This window comes from Bubalus bubalis, chromosome 21 (genome assembly GCF_019923935.1).
Source record: "Bubalus bubalis isolate 160015118507 breed Murrah chromosome 21, NDDB_SH_1, whole genome shotgun sequence".
NCBI lineage: Eukaryota > Metazoa > Chordata > Mammalia > Artiodactyla > Bovidae > Bubalus > Bubalus bubalis.
Genome location: NC_059177.1, coordinates 127,975 through 152,646, shown reverse-complemented (window position 1 = coordinate 152,646; position 24,672 = coordinate 127,975). Strand labels below are relative to the sequence as shown.

Below are 24,672 nucleotides of genomic sequence, written 5' to 3'. Positions count from 1 at the left end.
TGTCTCTGGTGATAATTTTCCAAGTCCATATGTTGGAGTTATTTATTATTAACATAATGTAATAGTAAAGTGATTTGATAAACTCAGTGACAGAGCATCTTATTAGGCAGGTGTGAGACAACTTCAACAAGAACTGGCTGATACCCTCAGAAAGCAGTCTATGTCAGAGGCGTCACTGGAGGTCTTGTCACGTTATCGTGCCAACTTAGAAGTTGAGGCACAGGATTTAAAGAAGTTATGTCAACTCACAAGTCAGGTATGTATGAAATTGAATGTGTTGACTGTTTATATGTAGGATTAAGTGTTTTAGGACACTCGTTTTCATGGACAGCTTTCTTTTGTATTTTCATTGCAGGTAATTTACTACAAATTTATTATCTTTATAATACACTCATTTCTAAAACTTGACTTTCATTCTGCCATTTGCATTATATATATATTTTTTCTTATATTATTTACCCTTAGGAAAGTTAAGAATTGTGCAGCATTCTTCACTGAAGTTGAGAGACTGTTTCTTTGAAACAATACTTTTTTTGTGTGATACCTGTATTGCCATGATAAGGCAAGCCAGATAAAATCAGAGGATGTTTAATGGAATGTTTCAGGAAAATATCATTTCTCATCTTCACTTATGTCAATGACTGTAGAGTTATATATATATTTATTTCATGGATTTCAGAATAACTTGTGCGGAAAGGGTATTATACAAACTAGTTGAAGTAAGGCATTGCCTTCTTTTCATTTTAGATATATTATAAAAGCCTGGAGGTACTCAGATGGTGTATAGTATGTACATCCAAAATAGAGAATTAAGAAGATTATTTAGATCCTGCCATTGGATTTTTTTAAAAAGCTATTGAAATATAATTCACGTATCATATAATTCACCCACTGAAAATGTGTAGTTCACTGTCTCTTGGTGTAGAAAAGTGTCACCTGTGACCTATTTTAGAGCCTTTCCATCACCCCGAAAAGGAAATCCTGCATCCTTTAGCCACCCCTCATGGCCCCCCATCTCCCTCAGCCCCAGGCAAACACCAGTGCAGTATCTGTCTTGGTATTTTATATAAACAGAATCACACAGTGTGTGCTCCTTTGTGATTAGCTTTTCTCATTTGATGTCATGTTTTTGAGTTTCATCCATGTTATAGCACGTTATCAGTTCTTCTATTTCTGTTAATTGTCAAAAAATAAACAGTATGTGGCTAAGCCATTTATCCATTCACCAGTTGATGAAGCTTTGGGTCGTTTCCACTTTGAGGCTATTAAAAATGCTGCTATGAACACTGATTTACAAGTTTCTGTGTCGACATGCTTTTGTTTTCCTGTGGTTGGATTTTATCCTCAGAGATAACTGGCTGATTTCACCTTTTCTTGGCCTTTGCTCAGACTGTCCTTTCGGTGTTCACAGTTTTGTTTTCTCTTGGGTAGTCCTCCATTTATTCGGACCTGGTGCCCAGTCTCTTCTCATCCATGGAGCTTTCCTGACTGTCCAGTTCTCATTGAGCCTTTTCTCTTTAGCCTTTCTCATCTAGTCTGTGAAGAATATTTTAGCCCTTAATTTTACATTGTTGTCCTTTTTTTCATGAGGGAGAATCTTGTCTAAGTATACATTGGTTTAACAGGGAATATTTATTGATATGCACAATACTTGTCTGCATAAATGGAAAATATTTTAGCTTAACAGTTGTTAGGACACAACTAGGTACTTTTTACCATACCAATAATTTCTTCTTGGAGATACTGGTATAGTATGAAGAAACTAAATTCTATTAGTCTAATAGAATAGAATTGTTCAATTAAATGCTCATTTTTTTCCCTGACTCTGGAAGAAAAATGTAAATTTTCCTTCCTTCAATATGCAGCCAGAAGTGGGATTTACAGATTTCTAGCCTTTCACCACCTGTGAAGTTCTGGAGTTGGCTTCTCTGATATTCATAGCTTGTAACCTTAATTTTCTCATCTGAGTACTTGCTAAACATTACCAGTTCCTGGGAACGAATTGATTCAGAACTTTGATTTAGCAGTAGGGTAATATTTCCATGGCAGTGACTTCACCCTTCCTCTGATGGTCATGTAAGTTCTGTGCCACTCCATCCAGGAGGTGCTATTTGCGTATTAACCCGTGGTCATTGTCCACTTAGTAGTACAGAGAGGAAGTGAGTTACAAATTATTATAAGTGGAGAACACTGCTAGTTGGTTAGTGGAGTCAGTGAACATTTCTGAAGTACTGGATGCATATGTTCTGGGCCTCAGGCTCCTCCTTACTGCCACTTGCAATGGTATGGAGAGTGATTTCAGTGTGACTTGTGTTGAAGACTACTTCTGTTGGCATGACATCTGCCTGATATATCAAATTGTTTTGCAGGTAAAATGCAGTGACCGTAATAATGCCAATTACAAACAGTTCTTATTCTGTGCCACTTCATCTTCTAAATAGTTTGTGTATGTGGTTAGTCACTCAGTCGTGTCCAATTCTTTGTGACCTCATGAACAGTAGCACACCAGGCTCCTCTGTCCATGGGATTCTCCAGCCAAGAATGCTGGAGCAGGTTTCCTTCTGGCAATACTGGAGCCATTTCCTTCTCTAAAGTACAGTATGTAAACTCCACAATATAGTCTTCCAAACATCCCACTGAGGTTGATGCTACCATTATCTCCATTTTATGGATGGAGAAACTGAGATACAGAAAGATTAAGTGATTTGCTCCAGGACACGCAGCTCAGAACTGATGGAACTGTGACACAGGCCCACGCATTCTGGCTCCTGTGTAGCTACTGCTTCTCACACTAGGTTGTCATCAATAGCAGTGTTAGCTCTCGTAACTACTGGAAGATCTGTGGTCATTTACATATGTGGATATTTAAAGTGATGGCCGATGTGGAGCCTGGATTAAAAAAAAAAAAACTTGTTTACCATAAGGTAGTTTTCTGTCTTTCCCCATTTGAGTAATTTATAAATTTATGTGTTTATTTGAGAAAATCTGATTGAAAGCATGGATGATGTGTTTGAGTGCTGGAGGAGAGGTCAGTAACCTGCAGAGGGCAGACAGGAAATATTTTCACTTTGTGGACTGTAAGGTGTCTGTTGCAACAACTCATCTCTGCTGTATGGCAGGAAAGCAGCTGTTAACAATATGCAGACAAAAGAGACAAAAACCAATGATGGCGGATTTACTATGTTATTAGTAGTTAAAACAGTTGTTTTTTCTTTTTTTTTTTAGTTGCAAGAAGCACAGGATCAACTTACAGAGGCTGTGAGATGTGCTGAGAAAACACAGGATCATGTCCAAAAGTACGATTTAAAGCAGCATAGAAAATAAGTATAAAGCAGATAAACAGTATAATATGAGAATAGATCAATAGTTATAATAAGCACATGATCGTGAAGCTGTGTAACATTTCAGCTTTGAGCTGTTTTGAGATGCATAATTTCCCCCCATTATTTCCATATTTTGCACATTATCCACAAGTGAAAAGTTAAAGTTTTAATCACTCAGTCATGTCTGACTCTGCGCAACCCCATGGACTCGAGCCTTCCAGGCTCCTTTGTCCATTGAATTCTCCAGGCAAGAATCCTGGAGTGGGTTGCCATTCCCTTCTCCAGGGGATCTTCCTGACTCAGGGATTGAACTTGGGTCTCCTGCATTGCCAGCAGATTCTTTACCATCTGAGCCACCAGGGAAGGCGATTAGTCACAAATAGAAAAACAGTACAGTTGCCAAATCATCTACTTTTCAAAATTCTAAGAACCTATGTAATTGAACCTGCAGATGTTTGTTCAAAAACAGTGTGATATTTTAAAAATCTATGTGAAGGAATGTCATGACAGTCCAAGGGTTAAAACTATGCCTCCCAAGGCAGAGGGTGTGGGTTTGATCCCTGGTTGGGAAGCTAGGACCCCACGTGCCTCACAGCCAAAAAACCAAAACATAAAACAGAAGCAATATTGCAGTCAATTCAATAAAGACTTTAAAAATGGTCTACGTCCAAAAAAAATCTTAAAAAAAAAACTTACATGTGAGAATAATTATTTTAAAATCTGAATTTTAGTCTTGAAATTGAAAATGCTGAGTTACAAACTACAGTCAAAAAGCAAGTGGGCAAAATTGAACAGCTTCAGAAAAACCTGTTAAGGACAAAATCAGTAAGTCAACCTCTTAATTTCTGTCATACTGAGAAAAGATTTTAATTTTTTTACTAGTAATATATAAGAATATGTTGGACAATGTGAAAAGTTTCATTTATTAGCTTATTGTATTTTTATTGATACTGCTTGCTACTAGTACTGTGATTCCTCTATAGAAGAAGTCGACTGAATTCATAAAATTAATGATTTTTATAGTAAGATTTTAATTTAAAAAATTGTGACAGTCCAAAAGCAATATTTTATAGAGACCACATTTTTGTTTGTTCATTCATCTGTCAATGACATTCCACCTTCTGACTATTGTTAATAATGCTGCTTTGAACATTGGTACACAAATATCTATTTGAGTCCAGAAATTTGAGTAACGATTTGATTGAGAATTTTGAGTTTCTTTTGTAATCCAGATCTTTCTGTGATATTTTTGAGAATGAATCATTTTAAATATTGTAGTTTGTTCTCTTCGTTAAGAATGAATACTATATCTGTATAGAACCATTTTTCTGAATGACTGTATTTTTCATTTGTTGGATTTTTTTTTTTTAAGAGATGGGGGTTGCATGGGAATTTTTCAAAGATTATTTTAGTAAGTTGTGACTTAACAAAACCTGGAATATCTTGAACCATTGATGAAAATGATTTTCGAGCATCTCTAGAAAGTAAAATGTAAATATAGGCAGTCTTTAAAAAACTTTCATTAACATCTAGTATTTTATGTGTAAAAGTCTCTATTTTTAACAAATAAATGTTGGCAATTTAAATTCCAGAAAAATGATGAAATGAAAAATCATTTTAAGTTGTTTTAAGAAAAGTCATCAATTTTGAAATCTGTTATTGGCATCAATCTGGTTTAAAAACTGTGTTTACTATAAATTCATATTAACTTGGGAATTCATGAGAAATCATATTTTTAAGAAAGAATAAGTCTCTCTAGGTATTTAAAACTAATTTTTCTTAAATTGTTTTTTTCTAAGTCTGAGGATGACAAGGAACAATTAAAGAAATACATTGAATTAAAACAATCTCTGGAAAATAGCTTGGACCAAGAAAAGAAGAAAAACAGTGAGTTAGAAAAAGAGATCACTGGGTAAAATTTTAATAATTCTGATAATCTCAACTATGAATAAAAGTATAATTTTACTTTATTTCAAACCTTAGACACAAATTCATTTTTATGTGTATTTTCATAATTAAACACATTATCCTATTTCAAAGTTTACTGTGGAATGTCAGCACAATCTGAAATGTTTTTGAGTGCAGCAGTGTTATACTATCTCTAATGATTTCTAAAACAGTAACAACCGTGCCCCTGCATATAGTAATGTCACTCTCTTCCTCATCATCTATGCTGAATTTTTACTTCTGCAAAGTTTCTTTGTTCTTTTTGGCAATCCTGCCTTCTTTTAATTGTGTTCCTTCCCTTCATCGTTTGAGTAATTTATTATCTAAAAACCTACCTGTGCTATTGTTGAACAACATTAAAAAGTATCTTGATTTGGCTTATATTTTCTTTTTGCCCCAAAATTTTAGTTATAAAATGTACATACAAAAATCTTTGTGTAACTTAAAGAATAATAAAATTAGTGACCATGTTTTGATCAGTAAGATAAAAAACTGCTTCTGTTTTTTTGCTGAGTACAGTTAATCCTCATCATCTACAGATTCAGCCAACCCAAGATGACAAGTATTCAGGGAAAAAAATTTGAGAAAGTTCCAAAAAGTAAAACTTGGAGTGGTCTCAAGCTGGCAACTATGTCCATAATATTTATATTTATATTATGTATTTATAACTATTAATATTTAATATATAAATACATTAATTATTTATAATTATTAATATAAATTAATATTTATATTATGTATTTATAACTATTTACAAAGCATTTACATTGCATTAGATAATGTAAGTGATCTAGGGATGACTGAAAGTATAGGGAAGATGTGCTTAGGGAGACTTGAGCATCTGTGGATTTTGTATCCATGGAGTGTTGGGGGATTTTTGAACCAGTCCTCTGTGGATGCCAAGGGATGATTATACAAAGGGTTCTTCTCTGATTCTCATTAATATTTTTCTTTTTTTAATTTTCTCTACATTGCTTTGCATTTTGTTAACAATGTGCTGGGCAAGATTTCTACATCTCTTAAAACAGTCTTGAAGAGACTGGTACACTCTATCTCTCTTCTGATTTCCTTTCTTCTAAAACTCTCAGCCTGGGTTATTTCCCACTTAAGTCAGGCTCCAAAGATTTTTCTTTCTTTCTTTCTTTTTTCAATTTTGAGTGAGAATCTTGTTGGTTTTTTGTATCTACTTTCTTTTCCTTTTGTAGAGGCTGTGGTCAGTATGAACAAACGTATCTTGTGTCTTTTCAAAAAACATTCATATATCATATCTCTTCATCTTTAGCTTGAATACTGATCTCTGGTTTATAACTAATATTTAATAATAAATTAATATTTCACACTAGCATGCTAAATATTGACATTAACTTATTTATAAGAACTCATATATTACATATATCACACACAGTATATTTAAATGTGATAAAATTTTTCTTCATACTGTTTATCTAAGATTAGAATTTAGTTATTATGCTTTCAAGGAATATTAAATTTGAACAATGAAAAAGGATTATAATTTAGAGATTTGTTTGTTTTATCTGAGAAAACATATATCTGTTTAATTATTAAATATCTGCTCTTAAAGAACTTACTTATTCTATACATTTCTACAGATTTAAGAAACTCTTAAAAATGACAAGAAGGAAGTTAAATGAATATAAAAATGGAGAGCTTAGTTTCCATGGAGATTTAAAAACCAATCAAACTGAAATGGATATTCAAAGTAATATGCTAAAACATAAGGTAATTTTTAATCAGTTTTAGAACCCCCAAATCACTTAATTTGGGGAAATATAAATCGTTTCATGCTTTGAACAGTGAAACACAGATTTGTCTATTAATTTTTTAGGTTGGACACCAGTAAAAAAGACAGCTTTTCCCTATATCATTTTGAGATAAAAAGGGCACACTCTTGACTCTCTCTGTCTTGAACCCTGGCTGGTGATCTGAAGCTGAGCAGCACAGCATTAATGACCCCAAAGCATCCGTTGTTTTTGGTGACAGGTTTGTTGAAATCTAATGAACATACCATGCAGTTCATTCATTTAAACTGTACAGTTCAGTAACTTTATTGTGTTTAAAGAGTTATACAGGCATTACCACGTTAGAACATTTTCATCACCCTCCAAAGAAATCACCCTGTGCCAGTTTTCCCTTCCTGATCTTCCCAGCCTGAGGGAACCATGACTCCACTCCCTGACTGTGTAGATGTCCCTTTTCTGGACATTTCGTGTCAGTGGAATCACACAATATGGGATCCTTTGTGACCGCCTTCTTTCATTTAGCATAATATTTTCAAGGTACATCTAACATGTATCAGTATTTTCTTGCTTTTATTGCTCAATAGTATTCTATTGTATGGATATACCACATTTTACTTATCCATTGATCATCTGATGGACCTTTGGGGTTATTTCTACTTTTTGGCTAATGTCAGTAATGTTGCTGTGAACGTTTGTTTGTGAACATGTTTTGTCACTTCTTTTGGGAATATAGTTGGGAATAGAATTGCTGTATTACACAGCAACTCTGTTTAATCTTTTGAGGACCTGCCATACTGTTTTCCAGCATGGCTGCATCATTTTATATTTGTATCCAAAGTATGTAAAACGTTCTCATTTCTATACATTCCTGTCAACACTAGTCATTACCTGTCTCTGTGAGTATAGCCATCCTAGCAAGTATGAAGTGGCATCTCGTGGTGTTTTATTTCTCTCTCTGAGGAGAGGACAATGAAGATTGAGTTCTAGATTAGTAACTACTCAAAGCTACCCATCTCTTTTAGAATTTCAGTACATTGAGATGAGGTCAAAAGTCTGATTTTGGTAAATAAACTATTTCTAGTTATTTCTTATAGTTCAAATCATATGTCTCATTGCTTACTAGTCTTCATTGCTTTCAAACTTGAGCAGAAATTCTAAGGAGTCACACCTGCCTATTTGTAAGAAATTGTCATTGAAGGGAACCCGAAAAAACTTCTTCCTGAATAGTTCTTAAGTCTTTCTTCTAGTTATTTGCTTCTTCTCATCAACATTGTCATTAAAAATCTCACCCTTTATATTATATTCCAGTTTATAAGAGATCAGTTTCTACCTGCATTTAAGTTATGCTTTTATTTTCTCTTTTCCAAAAATCCATTTTTCTGTTTTTTCCTAATCAGCTTTAAGTTTAGTGGCTTCAATAAACAACATTGGTTTCATTCAAAATCTACACTTAGGAAAAGGTGGCCAGGATGGCTGGCTTCTCATCCCCTCAGCTTCAGGTGAGACAGCTCGAGGGCTGGGGGCTGGAATCGGGTGAAGGTGTGTTCATGCCCATGTCTGATAGTTGGCATCTGTGGTTGGCTGGACTTTGGTAAAGGCAGACAAGTGAAACACCTACCCTGAACACCTAGGCTCTCTTTGCAGCCTGGGCTTACTTGCAACATGGAGCCTGGTTCTCAGGTTGAGAGCCAGGCAGAAGCTCTGCTGGCTTGTCTAACCTCACTTTGCAGTTCACACAGCATCACTTTCATCATTTTGTGTTCAATAGGAGCAAGTCACTTATACTTGGCCTATATTCTACCTTTTTTACAGAATAAAGTTTTTAAAACTAATGGGTACATTTAAAAACTAGCACAGTTACTCACTGGCCAAAATTTTTTATATTCCTTCCAATGAAAAATACCCTTTTCCCCACCCATTCCCTCACAAGTCTCAGTTGTTAACAGTGTCAGGCTCAGGCTCAAGTAGAGGTCTTACTATCTTCATCAGGTACAGATGGCACATGGGGATGAGGTTTCTGGGTGTGTGCTGGGGGCTGGCATGAGGCACTCCGCCCATGGCAAAGGTCATGAGGAAGGAGGCTCGACATACACAAAGGCGGGATTGAGCCTCAGGAGTCCCCCTGGAAATCCTCGAGCATCTACCCCCATAACCAGAGCCTGCCTACTTTACTACTTTGTGCTCTCACCTACACCTCTGACTTTACGGGGGGCTGTCCCCCACCACCTCTTTCGGAGAAGGAGTTACCTAGAGCTCCAGTTAATAAAAACTCCTGGGCGTGACAAGAGTGTTTTAACCTACAAACTCCTCTGAAGGTTCTCTAGCCTGCCTGACAGGCTTGTCCGGCCACATGTGATTGCTCACAGCCTCCCAACTGTGAGAGGCACGAGGTGCTTTAAACCTTCTAAAAACAGGTTCCTTAGAAAAGTTAGAAAACCATTAGTATAAGTATAGTGGGCTGATTAGAAATTGTATTGGTAAAGGGTTTTTCATTTGTTGAGCCAACTCCATATCCCCTGCCCTTACACACATTAATGAATATATAGAAGAAATAAGTATTAACCTTTGATATAAATCACATTAGACCTTAGGCTAAGTAAATTCTTTCCTTAACTAAAACCCACTACACCCTCACCTTATAGGAATGTAACTTTATTTGGGTGGCGTCTGTTTTAAGAATAATCACCCTTGGAGAAATAAGTGTCCTGGTTGACTGACCGCTGTCACAAGGAGAGGGTCATAAATTGTCAGCAGGCCCCCTGGCCAGAAGATGATGTAACACCCCTAAGACCTCTGTGTACATTTGTATGAAGCACCTGACTTTGATAAAAGTCAGGACTGCTGACCCCACGTGACTTTTGCATAACATCTCAGTGTATAAAAACAGACTCTGGAAAATAAAGAATTGGGATCAGTTTCTCAAAATACTGGTCTCCCCATGTTGCGCTCTCTCTCACTCTGGCTGAATCTCCACCTGGAGCACGGAACCTGCCATGCTTACTAATTATGCCTGGGCTTCTAAGATCCGACCGGGGAGGCCTCAGTATCTCCTCTCCTTTGGGAGAACGGAAGGACGCCTGCGGCCTCCATAAGTGGTGCAAACTTCTTGTCTTGAAGTTTTATTGGTCTCCCGCGTAAACCAAGCTACTCAGCCTCTTTTCTCCACTGAATTTTCCTACTGAGCTGTCCTTATTCTATTACTCTTTATATCTTTGATGAATAAGTAATTAAATAGGTCGCCGATGCCGTCCCTGCTTCGAATACCCTGGATCAGCCGGGGCTGGACCCCGGCAGGTGTGATTTCTAAAGTGTGACCCTGTGAGCACAACCCTCTCAGTACTAAGACTTGAGAACTAAAGGGACAAGTTATCTGCCACCCACACCCCCACCATTCTGCTGAATGACTAGACTCTCCTGTTCAGAAACGGGAAACGGGAGGCAGCGTAGTCCATAGCAGCTCTGAGGTCCAGTTTGGTGCTGCCAGCTCTTTGATGAGGACTTGGTCCTGCCCATAGGAGTGCTTCTCCTTTGCTCTACCCTCTGAGCTCTGTGTGCTGTCCTTTTCATAAGAAATGACCTCTGTCTGTAGCTGAGTCATGTTTCTTAAGCCAGCTTCCTCTTTGTTGAACTTCTAAGAAAATCCCAAAGGCCTATTCTCATTTGCATGTCTTGGTCTCTGTTAGGCCAAGCACTGTTTTTTTTGCTTCCAAGATTCTCTTTAAAGATTTTAGTGTCCTGTGAATTGGATTGGGGTTCATGTCATTGGAGAGGCTACCCTCACAAATCTTTTTTGAGAGAAGCTCTGCACCATGGGCTTCTTGTGAAGCTTTGTAGGATGATGCCTTTAAAATTCTTATGCCCTTAAGATCTTTAAAGGAATTTGAGGCACCATCTTAAGTCTTTCCAGGGTCTTAATGAAGGGTTTTACAGGCTTCACCTTTAGACCATATTTTCCTGAAAGCACCCTAGATTTGATCTTAGCCCAGAAGCTGTTTCTCTCTTTTAGCATCATGTGACCACTGGACATGTGGAGATGCTGTAAAGGAGATAACATATATTGAACCCAAATATAATTGAGCCTGATTCCTTTATATTTAATTGTCCCCCCTCCCCTTTTTTTGATAGCTTATCCCTCTCATTGATGTTACTTTCAGCTGGATCATAGCAAGAGTCTCCTTTCCCCTGTGTTTCAGTGTCGTTTTCTTCTCTTGCCTAGAAGCTGTCACCAGCAGCCTCTTTAAGGGCCATCAGGATTCAGTCTACAATGTCATGAAGCCCTTTGGGTTTTCATTTCTTTCTCTGCATCCATTCAGATCTCAACTACCTCCAGGTTGAAAGGCATTCTCACATCTTTTAGTTATTTTTTAATGGCATTTTTAATATCAGTATCTATGCCAGGTATTTATTGCTAGCAAATTGTATAATAAACCACATCAAAGCCTAGTGGCTCAAAACAGCATTTACTTTGTTCACAAATTTGTGTTGAGGCAAGGCTCAGTGAGTGAGACCAGCACATTTCTTTTCCAGTTGGCATCAGCTGGGATGTCGTGAAGGTGGGGACCAGAGTCATCTGAAGATTAGTTCATGCACATGTCTGGTAGTTGGAGCTGGTTTTTGGATGGTCATTAGTTGGGGGTGGTCAGTGGGGGCACTGACAAGGTGCTCAGTATGTGGTCTGGGCTTCTTCACAGTGTAGTAATTGATGCTAAGGGTGGGCTTTCCCACAGAGCAAAAGTCAGTTTCCCCAGACTCTGTCCAGTAGAAATCAGTTACCGAGGCCAACACATATTTAAGGGGAGGGAATTTCAGAGAAAAGTGTCAAAGAATTTGTAGACAGTTTCAGTACCACCACCTCCACTCACCTCGACTTACCGAGTAATCATTCTGTCTAAAGGAAAGTTCTTTGCAACTCGGTGTCACTGAAATTTGCACAAATTTTGTTTGTTGTTTTGTTTTGTATGTTCTGTTCTGTGAAAAGTAACAAATGGTTACAAAAACGAGGCTTTTTTTGTTGTTGTTGTTCAGAAAAATGTATGGATCATCTTACTAAGCTATTAGGAGATGGGATTTCTTTAACCTTTTGAATTATTTTTCTTTGGACTGCAGTTCAAATTAGCAAAAACTATTATTCATAGTTCAGAAAAGGACTTATGGGATTAGAATCCATATTTATAAAAATTATTAATGAGAGTCTTATTTTCACAATCTTCTTTTGGGAAGCGTTTATTAACTCAGCCCTAGATAACTCAATACAGTATCCCTCAAACTTCTTTAAAACATGGGGCATTAAGATGGGGGGAAGGAATAAAAGACATTCTACTAAGAGGTGACTTGTAGTCATTTTATGGAGAAAAAATAGAAAAGAGTGTAAAATCAGGTGCAAATGTTGTGTGACAATGATGCTGACGGTGAAGAATATATTTTGTGACTCTTGGTGGTTTGAACTTCTTACTTGATTCTCTGAGTAATCCCTGGTCCTACATTCTACAATACAGATACCATCATATCTATTTGATCCTGGGTTTGAGTTAGGCTGTGCTCAGTCCACTTGCCTCATTACCAAAGAGTATTGTTTTATTCTTGCAGATTGATGATCTTACAGCAGAGCTGGAAAGTGCATCTTCAAAAGGTCTGCACCTGGATGCAAAAAATCAAGTTCTTCGAGAGGAGTTATTATCTATGAAAGGAATGCAAAAGAAATGTGAAAAACTACAGAAGAATAAAAAGAAGTTGGAGCAAGAAGTAGTGCACCTCAGAAGTCATATAGAAATGAATATGATAGAACACAGTGAAGTAGAGCAGTATAAATGGGAGATTGAAGAAACGGCGAGACAGGATCTTGTAGAGAAATTAAAGTAAGTCAACCTATTTTTGCAGGCTAATTTGTTCATCTGTCATGTGCTTGAATTCACCTCGTTGTAAATTACGTTTTGGATCTATACAGCTTACGTGTTTCCTCTACTTCCCTTAGAGCAGTTGGTTTGGTAGTTTTCTGGAAGGAAGGGGGCACTTGTTTCTCCCTTTAAATATTTCCGTTTCCATCACAGTTATCACCAAATTGACCTATCAGAATGATTCTCACTAGAGAATCCTTTCATTTATAAGACCAATTGGTATAAAACAAGACTACTAGGAGGAAAAGAAAGTATTGTGGCTTAGAACTGGTACCAACCTCTCGAATTATGTTTAAGTTGTCTTGTTCAGTTTTTAAAATTTTAAGTTGATCCTCTTGTTCTTTGAATTATCAGATTATATAAGCACCACTATAACAATAATTCCACTTTAATTTTATAATTCACATTTAATTCACTTCACATTGACAATAATTGTTTTAAACTTCTCTCTTTTTTTTTTTTACCTTTAAAATTGCTTTCTGAATCACTGACTCAAAAGTAAAGGGAGCAAATACCATTTTCCAGGTTAATGATTATTTTTAAAATGTTATCTTTTAAAATTTGCCTTAGATACAAGCAGCATCTCAGGAGAATTTAGAGCAGTTACAAGAGAAGAATTCAGATGGAACTCAGAATTAAAGACTTGGAATCTGAACTCTCCAAGGTGAAAACTTTGCAAGAAGATTCTCAAAAAGCAGAGTTGGAAAAATATAAGCAACTCTACCTAGTAGAACTGAAAGTTAGAAAGTCATTGGAAGGTAAACTAGACAAGTAAGTCAAAACACAGAAAGTAAATTTAGTTCGTTAATTTGTCTCTAAAGCCTAATTTTTATAGAGCACAGTTCATGAGATTAGTAGGAAGTGAAAGCTAACTAGATGGTCACTGCTAGAAGGCGGCCTAAGACAAACTATTAATACGGTGTCCTTTTAAGTTTTGCCACAGAGTCGGAAACGACTGAGGTGACTTAGCAACAGCAGCACACTGCATAAAGGCATGCTTGTGAAACTGGGGGCAATTAACACAGGAGTGAAAGACGGGATAATTCACAGAGTGGCTAGAAATAGTATGGTGATCTGACTGAGGGAGGGGGTGTGGAGGATGGGAAGGGCAGATGGCACCTCCAGTGCCTAGTCCGGGTTTCCCCACTGTCTGAAAGCAGAGCATTTCTAGGAAGCCTTTCATAAGCCAAAGCAGCATACAGCAAAGAAGCAGGTACCCGAGGGCACGTTCTGCTAGTTGAAGCCTAAAATGAATATGCACAAGTGAAGCACAGGTGCTCCCATAGAGGGTTCAGGGTTGTGGTGACTTGACACTGAGTTGTGGGATGTGGCTTCCAGGGAAGGAGCTCAGTGGGGCCAGTCTCCCTGCTTGGGGAGCGCGATGCCTCTCACTGTAAAACGTACACGGAAACTTTTTATATGAAATCAAAAAGTCTCTTCAAAAAAATTTGTTTTTGTTTTTTGATTATCAAAAACAGATGCTGACATAGGCCTTTCCTAGAAGTGAAGTAACATAAAGTAAACTTTGGAAAAGCAGGGGATACTTGTAATTGTTCCTGGGGCTGTTTTAGCTCTTTCCAATAACCCATTGACTTTCTTGTCTTCCCCTCTAGATTGTGACTCTAGATGATTCCTCAGAGCCAAAACTTAATTTCTCTGAGGTCATGAGTGAAACGAGTGTGTATACAAGGGTGGTGAAAGCAAATGCTTGAAAGTGGCTTTGTGGGATGTGGTGTTTCTTTATCCCTGAACTGTTTCCTGGAGGCAGGTGTGTCCCAGAGGGCAGCAGGTGTCACTGTGAGGCCACCTCCCTTTCTCCCTGATGCCCTTTCTCTCCTCTCCCAACTGTGACTTTTACTTGAGGAGCCCTAGACACACGTGTACTTCTTTAGAGCAAGGTTACAGCTATCATTGTTTACAGGAGGTCTGCTCTGTGTTTTCAGTGTTCAAACAGTTTATTGGGAATTCCATTTACTATATGGCAACTTTAAAAATGCAAATCATTAAGTTGGTGTTTTCCATCTTCCCCAGGACTCATGAGAGGCTGGCAGTGATCAGCACCAAACTTGAGGTGGAGAAAGAGCAGAACAGATCTTGACTCGGCATTCTTAGCTCGAGGCCAGTGCTGGAGCCCCCTTGTGTTGGAAATTTCAATAATCCTTTAGTGCTCAAGGGAAATCTTACTCCAAGAGCAAATGTAGGCTTTTCTTTTTTTTTTTTTTTTACTGATTTTTTTCAGTTGTCTTTGTGTATTTTTTTTAATTTTATTTTTAAACTTTACAATATTGTATTAGTTTTGCCAAATATCGAAATGAATCCGCCACAGATATACCTGTGTTCCCCATCCTGAACCCTCCTCCCTCCTCCCTCCCCATACCCTCCCTCTGGGTCGTCCCAGTGCACCAGCCCCAAGCATCTAGTATTGTGCATCTAACCTGGACTGGCGACTCGTTTCATACATGATATTATACATGTTTCAATGTCATTCTCCCAAATCTCCCCACCCTCTCCCTCTCCCACAGAGTCCACGCCCTTCAAATAACAGCATGGAGACTTACTTGACCTAGGTTAGTTCTATTATCTTTTTGCACCGGGTTTCAGATTTTTTATATGAATGATCCTTATTTTTAATTTGGTGAACTTCTGAGTTGTTTATTTGACTTAATGCACACTAAGTAAAAGCCATAATTAGCTGTGTTAATAAAGGAGACAGAAATTTTATGATTTTTTTTGTTTCAACATTTCTGTTTTCCAGCCCTTGCTGAGCTAGCAACTCAGCATTTAGCTTATATTGGAAATGGCCTTTATCTTTTGTTAACAAAGGTTCATTTTGCGAGCCATCTATCATGTGTTTCTTAACTTCTCAGTCTGGTCACCTGCTGGGTATTTCCACCACATAAAACCATTACTCAAAATCTGAATTTCATTTTCTTTGTGAGCAAGAGCACTTGTTATGTCTTTTGGCAATTTCTGACAATGTATGATTAGATCACAGAGGTTTTTTTCAGTTTTCTGCTTCCAGTTGTAGGTGTCTAAGTCTCTTAAATCCAGTATATTTTTGTTCAACCCTTGAGAATTCAGATTTTATCTCTTTACTAAAATTAACTTCATTATAGGCTCTTTTCAACTCTGAAAATTTGCAAAATTCTTTGTAAAAATGAGTACTATTTCCACTGAGTTCCTGCAGTCTAATATCTTACCCTGGTTCTTTACATTCCTGTTCTTGGGGCCTAAAATAACAAGTGAGGTTACCATTGGCACTTGATTTTTTTCTTAGAGTCCTTTGATTGCAGCTCTAAGGCCCTTTCCTCAAAGAGATTCTTATTTGTGTCTTGGGTTCCTCCAAAAAGGTCTTTGTAGCTTTGATGTATTGATAATCTGACAACTCTTAAAGAGTTTCTTTTTTCTCCCAAGAGGCTTTTAACTTTCTGCACAGTGTACTGCCAGTCATTTCATCTTTTTCTATTTGTGGACAGAAGCAACCCCCCCCCCCCAGCCCCCACCCCGGGAAAATTCCAGAGTAATTACTCTCTAGTAAGGCAGTTATGCTTATAGATTGTCAAGGCATGTATTGAAAAATCAGGCTATAGGGACTGCAGTGGAGGAAGGTGATGAGGCCAAGAAGAGAGAAGGCTGAGGCCAGCTGGTGCCAGAGACAGGAACTGGGCCCAGAACAGACAGTGGGTCCAGATGAAATGGATTCCTGGCAGAGCAGGTTGAGAAAAAAAGTCCATTAAAAGTTAGAGCTCAAGATTTCCTGGTCCCCCAGGACTTCCTGCTGTACAGCATCTTGCCCTGACACCCAAAGCTTAATTCCAGAATCAGGCAGGGCTGGTCCATCTCCAGATCTTATTCCAGCCCTGCTACAGCCAGACCCTCCCCTCAGCATTACAGGTAGCCCCATAGCACCTGTGTAGGAATTAGAACTAGACACTCCTTCCAGGATGCTGTCCTGCCTCAAGATGATTGTAGTGAACGTCGCTCAGTTGTATCTGACTCTTTGCAGCCCCGTGGTCTATACAGTCCATGGAATTCTCCTGGCCAAAATACTGGAGTGGGTGGCCTTTCCCTTCTCCAGGGGATCTTCCCAACCCAGGGATGGAACCCAGGTCTCCTAAATTGCAGGCAGATTCTTTATCAGCTGAGTCACAAGGGAACCCCAAGATAATAGCAATAAATGCACAAATCCACAATGAGTATGATGTGACTGGTGCCCACCAAAGTCATGCCACCCACAACCTGTATAATCAGACCCAGTGGCCTGTGTTCCCTGCCTCCTGCAGTGGGAAGTGCTTCTCCAGAGCCCCTTTGTGCTTCTAACTCCTTACACTAGAACGTTGCTAAAAATAGGTGTTGCTTTCCTTCTGAGAAAGTCTCCAGTTCTTCATCTGCTGACCTCCTTCCTCCAGCCCCTGCCACTATTACTACTTGAGATAGAAGGTAAATCCCCAAGGTCATCCCCAAGGTCATGAGTGTCCATGCTACTGCTAAGTCACTTCAGTCGTGTCTGACTCTGTGCGACCCCAGAGACGGCAGCCCATGAGGCTGCCCCGTCCCTGGGATTCTCCAGGCAAGAACACTGGAGTGGGTTGCCATTTCCTTCTCCAGTGCATGACAGTGGAAAGTGAAAGTGAAGTCGCTCAGTCGTGTCCGACTCTTAGCGACCCCATGGACTGCTCCTCCGTCCATGGGATTTTCCAGGCAAGAGTACTGGAGTGGGGTGCCATTGCCTTCTCCCATGAGTGTCCATAGAAGCCCAAAATATTTAAAGGAGATAGTTAAACTGACATAGGAAATTGAGAAGAATTTGTTTTTGCTCATGAGGAGGAAGTTAAAGCGCTTGAGCTTTATGAGGAACTGAGCTTCATGAGGCTGGGTCCCCATCCCAGGTGCACATTTTAGCTGAGCCAGGTTATCACTGACATTTAACTCTGGGCTTTTGGGATGTCATTGTAAGATAAGTGAATTGAACTAGATGATCATGAGGGCTGCTTTTACATTTGCCTATCTATAGCTATCGTGTGATCATGGGTTAGTGACCAGAATGAAGTAGCAGTTAGAAACTTGGAAAAAGGTTCATTGCTCTTCTGGGATGACATGACTTGAGAGAGATTGCTTCCTTGGGATGAATGAATTTTATCATACTACCAAGAATCAGATAAGGAGCCTGACATGTTGCTGGTTTCACATCAAAGTCAAGCTTTGATGTGAAGTATCCTTACAAGCTGCTTCTGGCTTGTAAGGATACAGATGTTGACTGCAATATGCATGAGCACTGAAGGTCTTAGGACAAGTCCATTTTCCATTAAGGAAGTTTCCTTCTATTTTGAGTCTGTCATGAATGAGAGTTGACCTTTATCAAATGTGTTTTCTGCATCCATAGGAATATCATGTGGCTTTCTTCTTAAATCTGTTAATTTCATGAATTACATTGATAGATCTTCTAATATTTAACCATCCTTGTACTATTTTGGAATCATTCTTTTTAAATACACCATTGGACTGGGTTTGTTTATATTTTATTTAAAATATTTCCATCTATGTTTATAAACAATGTTTTAAGCACAAAAGAGAAATTTTTAGTCCATTTAACTGGAAATTACAATGGTCATTCCACCTATGTTTATAAGCAAGAGTGATTTTTAAATTTCTCTTTTTGTGCTGACCTTGTCTGGTTTTGGTGTCACGACTAAATAAGTCTTGTAAAATAATTGTGTAACTTTGCTTCTTTTTTGTTCTCTGAAATGGTTTATATAAGATGAAGATTAACTGTCTTTTGAAGTTTTATTAAACAAACCTCTGAAAATATCAGAGTGAACTCTCACTTGGGCAGGATGATATCTGGATACCCTGGACAAACTTTCCAGTAAAACAACTGTGCATGCTAGAATAAATTTTTTAAAATTATGTAACTGCATTGCAGAGGTGGCAGAAAAAGAAAAAAAAAATCAAAAGAGTGAGGAAAGCAGGAATTTAGAAAAAGCAAAAAGCCATATTTTTCCCTCGGGGCATCTCACAAATTTAAATTTCAGTTTTGATACTTGACTGTAATGCAGGAGGATAGGTGACAAACCATCACAGAGTTTAGTAGAAGGCCTCTCTGTAAAGCTGAGCCTGCAAAATGCTAAGTCCTGTGTGTCAGGGTAAAGTAGAAATAAATGCACATCACACAAGTGGCCAGTAAGGAAACTTGCTTATCTTGACCTTGTTTCTGAATGGAGAGAAGGGGAGACGACTTCCCCGAGAATTTAAAACCAGTTTCTATTGGGGCACAACACTGCCTGGAGTGAAGAATATATTTTCTCATCTTCTTTGCAACATGACATGTATGTTCTGTCCAGTGAAATCTAAGTGGAAGTGATGCATGTGTTTCATTCAGGACTTTTCCATGTTTGCTCATAAATGAGGTTAATTTTTGACGTTCCTTTCTTGGGCCGACCTTGTTTGGTTTGAGAGTTCTTAGAAAGGAAGAAAGGTATTCGAGTAGACAGCTAGCAGTCTCTGCTGCCCTGATGATACAAGAGGTGATTGAGACATGGGGTGTCACAGAAGCAGAATTTTCACATGAACAGGAAGTATTTTCCTTCTTTAAAGAAGATCCCAGCCCTGGGAGGCTTCCCAGGTGGTGCTAGTGGAAAAGAACCTGCCTGCCAGTGCAGAAGATATAAGAGACGGAAATTCAGTCTTTGGGTCAGGAAGATCCCGTGGAGGAGGGCATGGCAACCCAGTCCAGTATTCTTGCCTGGAGCATCCCAGGGACAGAGGAATCTAGTGGGCTACAGTCCAGGTGGTCGCACAGAGGGTGCCTCACATAACCTGGCATGCCATCACACACCATTGCACACTCTTGCGTGTCCTCCCATGCCCTTGCACACTCTCACATGGACTCGCATGCTCTTTATGCCCTCACACTTGCTCACCTACTCTTGCACATCCTTGCACGCCCTCACACAGGGTTGCACATCCTCACATTTCCTTGCACACCCTTGCAAGCATTCACATGCCCTTGAACATCCTCACATGCTCTCACACGCCCTCACACACACTTGCACACCCTCGCACATCCTCTCATGCCCTCAGATGCCCTCGAACGCTCTCATACGCCCTCGAACGCTCTCATACTCACATGGGTATCTCGCACAGCCACACACCTTGCATGCACTTGCACATCCTAGCATGTCCTCCCATGACCTAACGTGTCCTCAAACGCCCTCGCACACACCTTCATGCCCTCGTGTCCTCTCACACCTTATTGAACACTCTCGCACATCCTTGCGCACCCTCACATGCCCTTGCATACCCTTGCATGCACTCCCACACCCTCACACATCTTCATACACCATCAAATGCTTTCACATTCACATGCACACTCTTGCACAGCCACACACCTCCTTGCATGCCTTTGCACACACTTGCATGCCTTAACACCTTTCCCCATGCCCTAGCACATCCTCAAACGTCCACACACACCCCTGCACACCCCCATGCTTTCTTGCACATTGTCAAATGCTCTCACACATCCTCACACACCATCCCACGACCTTGCGTGCTATTGCATGGCATTGCACACCCTCGCATGTCCTCGTATGCTCGTTCACACTCTCCCATGCACTCACAAACCCTCACACACTGTCACACAGCCTTGCACCCTCTTGCAAGTCCTCGCACGTTCTCACACACTCTCGCCAGCTCTCCCACGCCCTTATCCACTGTCACACGTTCTCACACACCCTTACATACTTTTTCACGTCCTTGCACACACTTGCACACCTTCACATTCTCTTTCATGTACTCACACATTTGCACATCCTCGCATGCTCTCGGATGACCTGACTCACCCTCACATGCCTGTGTATGCCCTAGCATGCCCTCGCCCATGCTCACGCATCCTTACATGCTCTCACACGTCCTTGAATGCCCTCACATGCCTGCACAAACCCTAAAATGCCCTTGCCCGTGCTCACATATTCATGTACATCCTCACATGCTCTCGCTCATCTTTGCATGCCCTCACACGCCCTCACATGCCCATGCACGCCCGAGCAGGCAGTCACACGTTCTTGCATGTCCTCGCATGCTCTCACATGGCCTTGCACGCACTTGAATGTCCTTTAATGTCCACACTCTCGCAAATCCTGCATGCCCCTCACACCCTTGTACAGCCTCGCACACCCTCACATGTCCTTGTACGCTCTCGCACATCATGGCACGCTCTTGCACGCCCTTGCACGCCCTCACAGATTCTCACATGTCCTCGCGCACTCTCCCATGGCCTTGCACGCACTCGCACATTCTTGTACACCCTTGCATGCCACTGCAAGCCGTCACACACTCTTGCACAGCCTCGCACGGCCTCGCACACCCTCACATGTCCTCATACGCTCTCGCACATCATGGCACGCTCTTGCACGCCCTTGCACGCCCTCACAGATTCTCACATGTCCTCGCGCACTCTCCCATGGCCTTGCACGCACTCGCACATTCTTGTACACCCTTGCATGCCACTGCAAGCCGTCACACACTCTTGCACAGCCTCGCACGGCCTCGCACACCCTCACATGTCCTCATACGCTCTCGCACATCATGGCATGCTCTCGCATGCCCTCACAGATTCTTGCACGTCCTTGCATGCCCTCTCAGATTCTCACGCATCCTCGCATACCCTCGCACACTCTCCCATGGCCTCACACACACTCGCACATCCTTGTACACCCTCGCATGCCACTGCAAGCCCTTGTACACTCTTGCACAGCCTTGCATGCTCTTCCACACCCTCGCATGTGCTCACCCACTCTTGCACGGCCTTGCACATCCTTGCACACACTCGCATGCCCTCTCATGTCCTCACATGGCATCACAAATCCTTGCATGCCCTCCCATGCTCTCGCAAGGCCTCACAAGGCCTCACACGCCCTCCAACATTCTCGCATGTCCTCACACACCCTTGTTCACCCTCAAATGCTCTTGCATGCACTCACACACTCTCACACAGCCATAAAAGTACTCCCAAGCCCTCACACGACCACGCATGCCCTCACACACCCTCGCAGGCCCTACCACACTCTCGCCCATGCTCATGTAATCTTGTACATCCTGGCATGCACTTGCATGACCTCAAATGGCCTCACATGCCTGCACACACTCCTGCATGCCCTTGCACATCCTCACATAAGCTCTCAAGCCCTCATGCACTCTCACACACTCTCAAATGTCCTCACACACTCTTGCAAGCCCTCACATGCCCTCAAACACCCTCACACACCCTCGCATGCTCTCATGCATCATCACACGCAATGCCACACCTTCACATGCACTCGAACGCCCTAGCAGTCCCTCACATGCACTCACATCCCCTTTCATGTCCTTGCACCCTCTTGCATGCGCTTGCATGTCTTCACATGCTCTCATATTCCCTCACATACTCTCACACACTCTCACACGAATGTCCTCATACACTCTCGCAATTCTTTGCACACCCTCCCACACTCTTGCATGCTCTCACATCCCCTCGCACATATTCACATACCATCATGAATGCTGTCGTGTGTCATCACACACTCTGTCACACCCTCACATGCACTTGCACACCCTAGCATGCCCTTGCGTGCCCTTGCATCCCCTGGCACCCTCTCACACATGCTCACATGCCCTCACGTGCTCTCACATGGCCTCGCACTCCCTCACATATCCTTGCATACACTTGCATACCCTCACACAGCCTCACATACCCACAAATGTCCTCACACATCCTCACAAGCCCTAACGTGCCCTTGCTTCTCCTTGCATGACCTTGCACCCTTTCACACATGCTTGCATGGCCTCACATGCTCTCACATGGCCTCACCCTCCCTCGAATGTCCTCGTACACTCTCGCAATTCTTTGCATGCCCTCACACACTCTTGCATACTCTCACATCCCCTTGCACTGTCTCACGTACCATCACACCCACTTGCACTGTCTCACGTGCCTTCACATGCCCTCCCACACTCTCGCAGGCCCTCACATGCTCTTGCATGCACTTGCACATGCTTGCAGTCCTTGCACACTCTCACATGACCTCGCATGTCTTCACACTCCCTAACACGGCCTCGCCTGCCCTTGCCTGCTCTTGCGCATCATCACACGGCCTTGCATGCCCTTGCACACTCTTGCTCGACCTCACATGTATTCACACACCTTCACACACCCTCGCACACCCTCACATGGCTTAACATGCCCTTGCAGGCTCTCGCAGTGCCTCGCATGCTCTTGCACTCCCTCTATGTTCTTGCATGTCCTCACATGCCATTGCATGTCCTCACATGCCCTTGCACATCTTTGCACACTCTTGCACATCCTCGCACATTCTCTTATGCCCTTGCCTGCTTTCACACACCATCGCATGTCCTCACATACCCTTGCATGCCTTCTCATGCTATTGCATGCCCTCACATGCCCTCGCACATCCTCGCACACTCTCACACATCCGTGCACGCTCTCACATGCCTTTGCACATGCTCAGATGCCCTCACACACACTCGCATGGCCACACACGCCCTTCCATGTCCTTGCGTGTTCGTGCACACCCTCACACGCTGTTGCCCAGCTTTGCAACCCTCACACATCCTTGTATGCTCTCACACGTCCTCACACATCCTCAAATGACCTCGCCTGCCCTTGCACACCATCACACACTCACACATCCTCGCACACTCTCTCACACCTCACGTCCTCATACACTTTCGCACACCTTTGTACCCTCTTACACTCCCTTGCATGCCCTCACACACTCTTATACTTCATTGCAAACCCTCACACACTTACACTGCCTTGCCTCGCATGCTCTCAACTCCCTCTATGTCCTTGCATGTCCTCACATGCCCTTGCACACCTTGCACACTATTACACTCCCTCCCACTACCTCACACACTGTTATACTCCTCACACACCTTTGCAGTCATACACTTCCTCACCCACCCTTACATTCCCTCACACACTGTCACAGTCGTAAACTACCTTGTATACCCTTGCACACTCTTATACTCCCTGGCATGCCTTCACACACTCTTATACTCCATTGCACACCCTCACACACTTACATTACTTTGCTCAGTCTTACACTTCTTGCACATCCTCACACATTCTTATACTTCCTCCCATGTTCTTACAATCCCTGAAATGACCACTAGTTCCAGGGTCACTCCCAACCTACCTTGAACCTGGGATCTCTCTTAAACTCCCTGGAACACCATCTCACACTCTTACATTCCATCTCACACCCTAGCACACTCTTACACTCCCTCACAACACCCTCACACACTCATGCTCCCTTGCACACCCTCGCAGATTCTTAGACTCCCTTGCACACTCTTACACTCCCTGGCATGCCCTCTCACACTCTTACACTCCCTGGCATGCCCCCTCACACTCTTACACTCCCTCACACACCCTCACACACTCTTATACTCCCTTGCAGACCCTCACACACTGTTACACTCCCTCACACGCTCTTCCACCCCCTCGCACACCATCCCACACTCTTACACTCTCTTGCATGCTACGACACTGCCTCACACCCTCCTACACTCCTTTGCATGCCCATACACTCTTACATTCCCTTGCTCATCTCTGCACACTCTTAACACTCACTCACATGCTCTGACGTTTCCTTGCCCACCCTCGCACACCCTTACACTTCATCACACACCCTTGCACACTCTTTCACTACCTTGCATGCTGTTACATTCCTTTGCACACCTTCTTACACT

At 41.5% G+C, this 24,672-nt stretch overlaps 1 protein-coding gene across 1 annotated transcript in view; it reads left to right on the top strand.

Annotated features, from left to right (window-relative positions):
* LOC102392711 (ankyrin repeat domain-containing protein 26-like) overlaps positions 1 to 12,899 on the top strand; it is a 67,819-nt gene extending 54,920 nt beyond the window's left edge. The window contains 6 exon segments of the mRNA XM_045163999.1: positions 107 to 256; positions 3,226 to 3,296; positions 4,055 to 4,148; positions 5,123 to 5,235; positions 6,881 to 7,010; positions 12,617 to 12,899. Coding sequence (XP_045019934.1) covers positions 107 to 256; positions 3,226 to 3,296; positions 4,055 to 4,148; positions 5,123 to 5,235; positions 6,881 to 7,010; positions 12,617 to 12,889 — 831 coding nt within the window. The 3' untranslated portion in view covers positions 12,890 to 12,899.
* The last annotated feature ends 11,773 nt before the right edge of the window (positions 12,900 to 24,672 follow it).